General features: G+C 38.1%; 1 protein-coding gene and 1 pseudogene across 1 annotated transcript; both read left to right on the top strand.

Annotated features, from left to right (window-relative positions):
* The first annotated feature begins 239 nt into the window (after positions 1-239).
* On the top strand, positions 240-8,144 carry LOC122017857 (serine decarboxylase 1-like). The gene is made up of 5 exons (XM_042575566.1): positions 240-650; positions 6,309-6,540; positions 6,674-6,867; positions 6,942-7,075; positions 7,263-8,144. Exons 1-5 carry the CDS (start codon positions 344-346, stop codon positions 7,830-7,832), a joined length of 1,437 nt encoding a protein of 478 aa, XP_042431500.1. The 5' UTR covers positions 240-343; the 3' UTR covers positions 7,833-8,144.
* A 780-nt stretch (positions 8,145-8,924) lies between these two features.
* LOC122017848 overlaps positions 8,925-11,520 on the top strand; it is a 35,019-nt pseudogene continuing 32,423 nt past the window's right edge.

Raw genomic sequence — 11,520 nt, 5'->3', positions numbered from 1 at the left:
ATGGACGGTCCATGAGCTAGTTTCTTCTATTTTCTTGTATTTTTTATAATAAATATATAATCATTTTTAAAATTCGATTATCGAATTTATATTATTATTATCATTATTATTATTTTTTAAAATTTATCAGGTAGATGTGCATTTCGTGGTAATTTCGTCCCACTAGTCATGTCATTTTCTTACCGCATCTGATTTTCGTGGAAAATTAACTTTCCTTTTATTTATGTCCACGACTTCATGTCTATTTTTATATCGTCGGTTTCAAGCTGCATTTGCCACAGCAGGTTCAGATCTGTAGCTCGAGACACCTTCGGAGGATTAGGGCGAATAGATTAAGGCGGAGATGGTGGGAAGCGTAGGGAATGGCTCGATGGATCTGAGGGAGAGGGAGAAGGCGGTGCCGTTGCCCAAAGAGTTCGAGCGCGAGGAGATGGTCGATGCCCTGACGCCGCTGCGCCCCGACACAGTTGAAGAAGAGGAGAAGGGGAGAAGCAGAGAAATAGTTCTGGGGAGGAACGTGCACACAATGTGCCTCGAGGTTAAGGAACCAGAGGACGACGATGAGGTCACTGGAGATAGGGAAGCTTATATGGCTAGTGTCCTAGCGAGGTACAGAAGATCCCTCATCGACAGGACCAAGCACCATCTAGGTACAATTACGTTTTTTTTTAATTATCATCTGCTATAAATTTAATCTTTTTTTTTCTACAAGCAATTTCTAAAGTTTTTAGAACGATTGTAGGTGAAGTCTCACGATTTCAGAAAACTGCATCAATAAATCTATCGAAAATTCATCATTGAATGATTAGGTTGTGCTTCCTCTGCGTCAATCAATCTATTTAAAATCATCGTTGGGTGATTAAGTTATGCTTCCTCGTTTGGGCTCACATACTAAGCCTCACGCAGGCATACGCTGACCTCGTGCACTTGCACATGACATGGGTTGTGTAAGCATGCGGATTCAGCAACCAAGTGTCCATGCTAATTATCTTTTGATGGGGTAGGTACTCACATAGGTTATGTTAGAAGGCTAATGCGAGGGACGTTATGGAAGAAAAATATGTTAAGACTTTTTAGGAACAGAATCTTATTGCGATTTTTTATAACAGAATTCTATTACGGGTTTTCATAATAAAATTATGTTATGATTTTTCATAACAGAATTCTGTTATAATTTTATCGGGTATAGGGTTTAGACACTATTTATAGAGATCATTGTAAATCTATTATATCATGAGAATCATTGAATGTGATTCTCTTATGCAGAAAGAATTTTAATAAAGCTTCGGTCGTTTTTGTGGAGTAGGCACGCTGCCGAACCACGGTAACTCTTCTTCTTTTTCATCTTCTTCCTCGTGTTTGCTCTTTCTTGTGCATCTTTGTCTTGTTACTTTGTGCGTTCTCTTTCTCTCTTCTTCTTCTTCCGCGTTAAAGGTTAAGAGGTGTTGCCCCCTCTTTGTGCAACAATTGGTATTAGAGCGACGTTTTGACGGATTTTTTCAACATGTTGGGGACGTCATCTGTGAAGTTTGATATAATGAAGTTTGACGGAACCGAGAACTTTGGATTATAACAAAGAAGGGTCAAGGGCTTGTTGGTGCAATAAGGTATGGTGAAGGTACTAGGAGAAAGAAACCAAAAAGCATGGAGAGATCAGATTGGGAACAACTTCAGGTGAAGGTAGTAGTAACAATCAGACTTTGTCTTATGGATGATATGATGTATCATGTTATGGGCGAGAAGTCATCGATGGTTATTTGACAAATGCTGGAAAGCCGGTACATGTCAATTTATCTTAAGCAGAAATTATTCGGGCTGAAGATGATAGAGGGAACTGATCTGAGCTAGCACATCAACGTATTCAACTAGATTTTGAGTGATCTGAAACGGATTGATGTGAAGATCGAGGACGAAGACAAGGCACTGATGTTGTTGAATTTTCTACCTTCATCTCCTACATACGAGAATTTGATTACTATTTTAATGTGGGGTAAGGAAATTCTTAAATTGGAGGAGATCACAAGTGCGCTGCTAGGTTTTCACCAAAGGAAGAAAACAGTCGATGAAGTTTTTCAGGGAGAAGGACTTGTGGTAAATAGCAACCAAGAGCGGAGTAGGAGCAAAACTCGGTATGGATTGGGTAGCAACAACAAGGCCCGTTCTAAGTGGAGAAGAAAGAAGGTGATCACGTGTTACAAGTGTGGAGACAAAGGTAATATGAAGAGAGATTGTCTAGAGATAAAGAAAACATGTTGCAGAGAATAAAGGTAGTTTGGTAAAGTCTGCAAACATAGTTGAGGAAGAAAATTCAGAGAGTGGTGATGAAGATATACTATTAGTTATGTTGAGTTCGAAGCAGCTGACAAATGTATTGATTTTAGACTCTGCATGTTCATATCACATAACTCCAAATAAGGAGTGATATGACACATCAGTAGATTCTGGTTCAGTGTTGATGGGAAACGATGCATCTTACAGAGTCATTAACATAGGGAACATCAGAATTAAGATGTTTGATAGTGTGATCAGAACTTTATATGATGTCAGACATATATCAGATCTAAGGAAGAATTTGATCTCACTAGACACACTGGATGATATTGGTTGTAATTACAAATCAGTGAGCGAGGTGATGAAGGTCAACAAGAGAGCTCTAATGGTAATAAAAGGACAAAAGTTAGCAAGGAACATCTACAAGTTGATAGAGATTATAGTTGTAGGTGGAATCGTCTCGGTGGAGTTTGAATCAAACAATACAATATTGTGGCATATGCGATTAGGGCATATTGGTGAACGTGAGATGCTGTAACTTCACAAGAGTGATTTGTTGAAGGGCATCAAGATGTGCAAGCTTGAATTATGTAAATTTTGTGTTATTGGGAAATAGAGGAAAGTGCAATTTAAGACGACAACACACAAGATGGAGACCAGCCAGTGTAGCATCACGGGTACCTGTATTTTGTAAGTTTTAGGTATACTTTATGCGTCACAAGTCGGAAACTTTTGTAAAGTTTAAACGGTAGGAAAACTGAAGTGGAGAACCAGATTGGAAGGAAGATCAAATGCCTTAGGTCAGACAATGAGACTGAGTACACAGATTCAAAGTTTTAGGAATTTTGTGACTAACATGGAATTATGAGACATTTCTTGGTTCATAGGCCACGCAGAATGGTGTGGCGGAAAGGTTGAATAGGACAATCATTGAGAAGGCAAGATGTCTCAGGTTGAATGCAGGGCTAGCAAAGACTTTCTAAGAGGAAGCGGTTAACATGATGTATTATCTCATTAATAGATCACCAAGGGCAGCACTAGAAGATAAAATATTAAAGGAAGTATGGACAGGGAATCAGTAGATTACTTTCATTTTTGAGTTTTTGGATGTCGAGCATATATACACATATCTAGTGAGGAAAGATCAAAGCTAGATGCGAAGTCAAAGTAATGTATTTTTCTGAGGTATTAGAAAGGAGTTAAATGCTTCAAGCTTTGGAATTCTAAGGCAAATAAGGTGGTGATTAGCAGAGATGTGATGTTTGAGGAGAAGGCTATGCTACAGTGTACTCAGGAAGAAGTAAAGGAAACATCACAAAGCAATAAAGAGAAAGATGTTGTGCATGCGGAGCTAGAGAGTCATGACTTCGATGATTCTAACTCAGAGCACATGGAGTATCGCATTGTAGCTGATGGCAGAACGAGACGAGTCATACAACTACCCACCAGATATGGATTTAAATTGGTATCTTATGCACTTATCACTAATAGCAGAGCATACATCTTTTCAGAAGACGGTATCGGTACACAACTTTGAGAAAGACAAGTCGATGGGTGCCATGACAGAGAAGATGGAGTTGCTGCATGAGAATCAAATACGGGATCTAGTGGAACTTCCCGAGGGAAAATGAGCTATAAAGTGCAAGTGAGTTGTTGCAAAAAAGATAAAAGAGGTCGACAAATTAAGGAGGTTACTGAGCAAGGAATTTGATATGAAAGATTTGGACGAGGCCAAGAAGATCCTTGGGATGAATATTTACACGGATAGAATTGCAGGGAGATTATGATTGTCTCAAAATAGCTATGTGGAGAAAGTGTCGGATAAATTCAACATGAAAAATGCAAAATCGGTGAGCATACCCTTGGTGCATCACTTCAAGTTATCCAGTACTGTGTTTAAAGACGGATGAGGAGATCCAAGAGATGTCAAAGGTTCCTTATGTTAGTGCAGTTGATTGTCTGATGTATGCCATGGTTTGCACGAGACCAAATTTGACTCAAGTAGTTAGTATAGTGAGCAAGTTTCTCTCAAATTCTGGTTGACCACATTGTGATGCAGTGAAGTAAATTTTTAGATACTTGATAAATACAACTGATTATGATATCATGTTTAGTAGACAATCAGAAGATCCTTCAGTTGCTAGGTACGTAGATGCTGACTATGCAAGAAATTTAGATGATAGGAGGTCAATACTTGTTCACTGTGGCAGGAGAACCTATTTGTTGGAAGTCTATGATATAATGTTGCATTGTCTACCACGGAATTGGAGTACATGATAGAAGCAACTCATGAAGCTTTATGACAGGGTTGGTTAGAGAATTGAGTGTTCAGCAAGATAGAGTTAAGTTGTTATGTGATAGTCAGAGTGTTATTAATTTGACAAAGAATTAGGTGTATCATGCGAGAACCAAACATATTGATGTAAGGTTTCATAAGATTAGAGAGTTGATTGCTTTCGGAAAAATTTAACTTGAAAGACCTCATAGAAGTTCAAGCATTGCTGAAATTTGATCCATATCTCTAGATGCTAGAGGAAGGAAGCCCAGATCAGAGATCCGTGTGGAGTTTTGCTCAGATACTCGTGTTCTTCAAAGGAGTGAATATTCTCTAAGGTAGAGATTGTTAACGGGTGACTCATATCTCAATGAAGGTCAATGCGAGTGATGTCGTGGAAGAAAAATTGTTAAGGTTTTTTTGTAACAATTTTTTTTTACGGTTTTTCATAACAAAATTCTTTTACGATTTTACCAGGTCTGAGGTTTATGCGCTATTTATAGGGATCATTGTAAACCTATTGTATCATGAGAATCATTGAATGCGATTTTTTTATATAGAGAGAATTCTAATAAAACTTCGGTTGTTTTTATGGAGTAGGTATGTCGCCGAACCACGGTAACTCTTCTTGTTCTTTCACGTGTTTGCTCCTTCTGGTGCGTCTTTGTCTCATTGCTCCGTGTGATCTCTTTCTCTCTTCCTTTTCTTCTGCGTTAGAGGTTGAGAGATGTTGTCCCCTCTTTACACAATAGGGGCTAGGAAGGCATAGTTCTATATTCCCACATCACCATGTCTGCGTTGGACATCTCTCATGATGAGATCGGAACATGCTGTTCATAATATAGGGACTGTTGGGAAAATTATCCTTGTGAGATGTGACTGTGGTATAGCATGGATCTTTGATGGTGGATCCGCAACTTGAGGCAACCTAACATGAATTTGTGGGCTGGTTTAGGCAAGGAAGAATATCAGGACAAGACTGAATTATGTCCTGTCATGTTCATGGTGGCAGGTTGCATGCCATACATTGTTTGTCTATCCAAGAGTCTTTCCTAGCAACAAATAGCCTTTGGAAGGGTGTATATGCCAGAGAACCATGCTTGACGTGGATCCTTTGGAAGTGTGGCACCTGTGCGCATCTAATTCTATGACGGAGTGCCCATGTAAATATTGTTCGATTGAGCTTGCACTATTTGGGGTTATTTTGGATTGTTCATATCCACGATGGACATCCCCTTTAATGAAACGGTGACTCCGCTCTTCATTTGATGAAAAATATGTTCTTTACACTTTTAGAAACTACAAAATTTCTATTGTATACAGAAATCCTATCTTAGTATTTACATTTTACTGTGTCTTTGTTCTTTTTCCAAATTTGTAGTGATATTTTCTCTCATGGAAGTGTTTCTAGTAAAAAGACATTTTATATGTACTGCATGCTATGCTCAGTGTGTGATGTTTTGTATGTTAGCTTGTGCCATGTTGCTTTGATTGTTTGAAGTATGTAAACTGTTAAATTTTTCATCGGTCTCATCTATTGTGTCTAATTATAAAGTTTACTACCACTCGGATGGTATTTTCTTTTTTCCTTTTCTTGATGTTATCTGACTCTATTTTTATCTAAAACTTATTATATTTAGATTGATACAGAGCTTCAATGCATATTTGTTCTTGTTTAATTATCATTTTGTTCGATTTGTAGTTTGAGCAATGTACGACTGTTTGATTGACTTTTTATCTGTTGCATATGATTCTTTTATAGGTTATCCATACAACTTGGACTTTGATTATGGTGCTCTTAGCCATTTGCAACACTTTTCCATCAACAACCTAGGTGACCCATTCATTGAGAGTAATTATGGTGTCCATTCTAGGCAATTTGAAGTTGGAGTATTGGATTGGTTTGCCCGGCTATGGGAATTGGAAAAGAATGAATACTGGGGTTACATTACAAACTGTGGCACTGAAGGAAATTTGCATGGTATTCTTGTCGGGTTAGTACCTTTTTTCAAATGCTTTAATCTCAAACTATGGACGCTTTGGTTGCTTATAGAAGTTCTTCAAAAACCTGAGTGTAAAATCTGAAAGCTTGTCTGTAGCAAGAGTAATTTTGTATTTGTTTGCCAGGAGGGAAGTTTTTCCCAATGGTGTTTTGTATGCCTCGAAGGAATCTCATTACTCAGTTTTCAAAGCTGCAAGGATGTATAGAATGGAGTGTGTGAAGGTCGCCACTCTGGTATCTGGTGAAATTGATTGTGCAGATTTTAAAGCTAAATTATTTCAGAACAAGGAGAAGCCAGCCATTATCAATGTCAACATTGGTAAGTCTTTTTATTTCTTCTATTTTTGTTTCTAACTTAACAGAAGCAGATTAGCTATTAAATATCTTACACAGGAACCACTGTCAAGGGGGCTGTTGATGATCTCGATCTAGTCATACAAACTCTTGAAGAAAATGGCTTTAAAGATCGGTTCTACATCCATTGTGATGGTGCTCTCTTTGGGCTCATGATGCCATTTGTCAAACGTGTATGTTCTATATTTAGAGTTTTGCCTCCAGTTTCTTTATACACAATCATTATGTTACAACCATGCATGTTCTTCTTTGAAAAGATATTATGCAACTAAAAATTAAATCGCCTTAAATTGTCCAAATAATTACTGATCTTGTTAGTTTTTCCCTTATGGGCTAATGCTACCAATGGGCTTTGAATAGGCACCTAAAGTGACATTCAAGAAACCTATCGGAAGTGTCAGTGTCTCAGGTCACAAGTTCGTGGGCTGTCCGATGCCTTGCGGCGTGCAAATTACAAGGTTGGAGCACATCAACGCCCTCTCCAGCAATGTCGAGTATCTTGCTTCCAGGGATGCCACCATTATGGGAAGTAGAAATGGTCATGCCCCAATCTTCCTCTGGTACACCCTGAACAGAAAAGGTTACAGAGGCTTCCAGAAGGAAGTTCAGAAATGCTTAAGGAATGCTCATTATCTGAAAGACCGGCTGAAAGAGGCAGGGATTAGCGTGATGCTTAATGAGCTTAGTAGCACCGTTGTGTTTGAGAGGCCAAAAGATGAGGACTTTGTTAGGCAGTGGCAACTTGCTTGTGAGGGAAATATCGCTCATGCTGTGGTAATGCCTAATGTCACCGTTGAGAAGCTCGACCATTTCTTGGGCGAACTACTTGAGAAACGATCACACTGGTATCAGGAAGGCAAACTCTCACCTCCCTGTATTGCTGCGGAGGTAGGCAAGATCAATTGTTTGTGCTCTCTGCATAAGAAATAATGTCCTCCATTGCTAGCCCTTGCGCATGCTTTCCTGTTGCTAGCTATCTATTACTGCGATAGCCTCCATGTTTGGAAGACGTGTCTTGCAAGGAAAAAAAGAGAGGAACAAATAAGTCTTCTAGGAAACTTTCCTAACCTGCCTAAGATTGTTAGTTCGTTACTGCAGTTGCAACACCATATTTGGTTTGTTAGTTGCAGAATGGCATTTGGTAGTATCGCCACCATTTTACTTTGTTATTCCTGTTTTTTTTGTCAAGATATTTTTGCACTTTTGCAAACTGTTTGTCATTCATAAATTTTGATTCGCTTATATCATTCCGAGTTTGATAATTAACATAGTTAATTCATCTGATGAATTAAAGTTTAGATCTCTCTCAAGGTTAAACCATGTTAATGTGCTCGATTCCCGTCGAGCTCAGTAAGAACTTGAATAGCATGCCATTTATTTTTTTTTTTCTGTAATTTTTTATATTGCTCTCATGTTGAAGAATTGCCAGAACGCTCCAATCTTTTGTCAGAACGTTCTTCTCTGTTAATTGCCTGATGGAGTGGTGCTCGTGTTACATGCAAGTGCTTTGGGTGTGCGCCGAGGTCACAATCGATTGCGTATCTGAACTTTGTTTTAACTCTCTATACGAACCCAAACTAAAAAATACGCAAATAGAAACCAAATTAATGAACTAATAAATCATGATTTTATTTTTATTTATCGATTTTGAATAATACCTCTTTTACTCCTTTCTATACTATTTTTTTTCCCGGGCCTCAAAATAAGCTAACTAGTTATAAGTGTGATTTTTTCTCTAAACTTTAGTGGAATAGCTAACCATGAGGATAAACTATATTTTTCACTGCCTAAATAAAATTTGAATTTTTCTTATAATAAGTTCAACAATATTGAAAGTATAATAATTTCTTTATCTAAATTTAAAGAATAAATTCTATTTCTTAAACATTAATTTAATAATATATATATATTTATTTATTTATTTTAAATTATATATTTTAGATAAGCAAGTCATTAGACCGGACCCAAGTTAAGGTTGACTAAGCTAATCGACACCGCACAGAACGCTTCTATTACACGGTGGGTGAAGAAGAACTCTTGACCATCAGACTCGTCTGCACGGGCTTTGCTGCCTTGCTGGCCGTGGAGCAAAGTGCGAGCGACAAAAAGGCGGAATCGCCGACCTCGTTCTTCCTTCCTTCTCCCCTCGACCGTCCAAATCCATAACCAGATCTGAGGAGGCCGATCGAAGCGAGGCGAAGAAGATAATAAATGAGCGATAGCGATCTCGACGAGGACGAGCTCCTCCAGATCGCGCTCAGGGAGCAGTCGGAAAGGGACGTCAACTACAAGAGGCCATCGGCCAAGAACTCCAAGCCCGTCGTCAACCTCGTCCGGCCTCCGCCTCCGCCGCATTTCATGGATCAGAGCCAGCCTCATCGGAATGTGAACTCGAATTCCAATCACCGGGGAAAGCAGTCACCGCCGCAGCAACAGAAGCAGAGGCGGAAGCCTAGCCGTGGAGGGGATGACGACGACGAATCGGAGGTCGAGATGCTGAGCATCTCTTCGGGAGATGAGGACTCGTCTAAAGACCGCGTTCCCCCGCAGAGGGGGCGTGGCGGCAGCGACCGTCGGGCGCTCAGGGATGATGGCGATGTTGGGCAGGACGACGATGAGCCCAGAAGCTGGAAGAGGGTAGATGAGGCTGAGGTATTTTTCTTGTTTGTCCTTTGTGCCCCTCAACTGATTTTTGGTTTTGGGTTGTTCAAAATTCTTAAGTCGTGAAACTGAACGGTAGATAATTTTTGGTGCATCTCTTGCAGATTTCTCATATTTTTAATACATTTTGACTCGGCCATTTGAATTTACAGCAATGCTCGTTTAATAAAGAATTCAGTTCTTTTAAATCTAGTTTTTTTCTGAAATTTTAAACGAAATGTGTACCCACAGTTAGTTTTACTACCTATGGCTTTTCTTTTAGTCTAAGCATTTTTGTTGGCTTGACATCATTGTGCGGCATTGATTTTCTGGATATATTAGTTATATGGTCCCTGATTGCACTTCTGATTGAAATAATCTTGGTATGCTGTAACTTCAACTTTAAAAAAAAAACATTATTTGTGCTTGGATGATTCACTTTTAAGTCGATTCTAGGTATGAAGTCTGTCAATTAGACTTTAGTCTAGTCTCATATAAATATAACAAGGTTCCATGTTTTTGGTCTACTACGAATGTCATTCTCGGATTCAAAACCAAATCAATTCTAATATTTCAACTATCTAGACCTTCAATAATGCATTCATTTTCTTATTTTTTTTTCTTTCTAAAATAATAAACTCAGGCTATAGCTGAAAATATGCAATGGATTGGTAGCTTTCTACCTTTTATGCAAACTTTCAGCATGTGATATAGATTTTCTGTCAGTATTGAGCATGCCAATTCACTGAGGCATTATAAGAATCCAAATATTTATTAAATAAGATTAATGTCACGTGTTGAGAAGGTTTAGGCCATGTTAATGGGCTAACTCAAGACTTGTATATATTTAGAAAAATAATGATTCTTGATCCTAAGAAAAAGTGAGTTACAGAATTTAAGTTCTAGTATTCTTGTAATGGCGAAAATAGCAGTAACTTTGAAAGATGAATTGAGATATGTATGGGGCTGGTATAAGTCTGTTTGGTTTTGTTTAATATTATTGTGACTGACTTGACATGATTTGGGTTGGCTAGTGTGATCAGAATAGTTGGTTATGTATGCAAATTTCATGATTTCTTGAATATTCTGCAACCCTTCATAAAATTTAAAAATATTCCAATTATGTAAGAGTTGTGGAATCAGGCTGCAATTGTCTGGGTTGATGAAGTGCCACTTGAATTGATATATATAGGTTGTCAAATATCCTGAATTGTTGAAATTATGTTTACCTAAATGTTTTTTTCTCTCAAACCTTATCACTGTTTTTTTTCCTTTAATGTTTCATACTTTAATGCTTCTATTCTGCTATGTAGTTGAAATTATTGTGTTGGTAGCTGATTCAGTTTGCTTCTGGATACATTCAATATAGTTTCTTGTCTCTCTGATAGACAAATGTTTAACTGAGATAAAGTAAACTAACTATCAATTTCTTTTTCTTTAGCTTGCTCGCAGAGTTCGAGAGATGCGTGAAACAAGGGCTGCACCAAGTACACAAGAGCAAAAAACAAGCACAATGGCTCACAAGGGGCTCGCACACATGCAATCTTTACCTCGGGGTGTGGAAGTTTTGGATCCACTTGGGCTTGGGTAACTACATGTTTGACATGGCTACATTTATATTCCATATCATACCATTCAAATTTTGTTCTATTGCATTTGTCAAAACTCTTATGTTCAGTGCCCCATTTTTATTATTGTAGTTTTTTCTTAATTTTTTATTGTTATTGTTTTCCTAGTAGCAACAAGTTGTTCAGATTCAAATTATTAAGGGTTTCCATTCAGATATGAGATAGAGAGAGGCAGAAGAGATAGATGGGCCAGAACTAAGGTTTCAATCCTATGGGCCAAACAACAACAACAACAACAATGACAACAACAACAACAACATCAAGTCCTAGAAAATTCCAAAAGTATATTAGTGAGAAATCATACTTCTGGAATCTTACATCTATTCACTTGATACCTGAGTTAAAATCAG

The sequence above is a fragment of the Zingiber officinale genome, chromosome 1A (assembly GCF_018446385.1).
Source record: "Zingiber officinale cultivar Zhangliang chromosome 1A, Zo_v1.1, whole genome shotgun sequence".
NCBI lineage: Eukaryota > Viridiplantae > Streptophyta > Magnoliopsida > Zingiberales > Zingiberaceae > Zingiber > Zingiber officinale.
The sequence above is the reverse complement of the archived record's forward strand: the minus strand, read 5'-3'. Positions and strand labels throughout refer to the sequence as shown.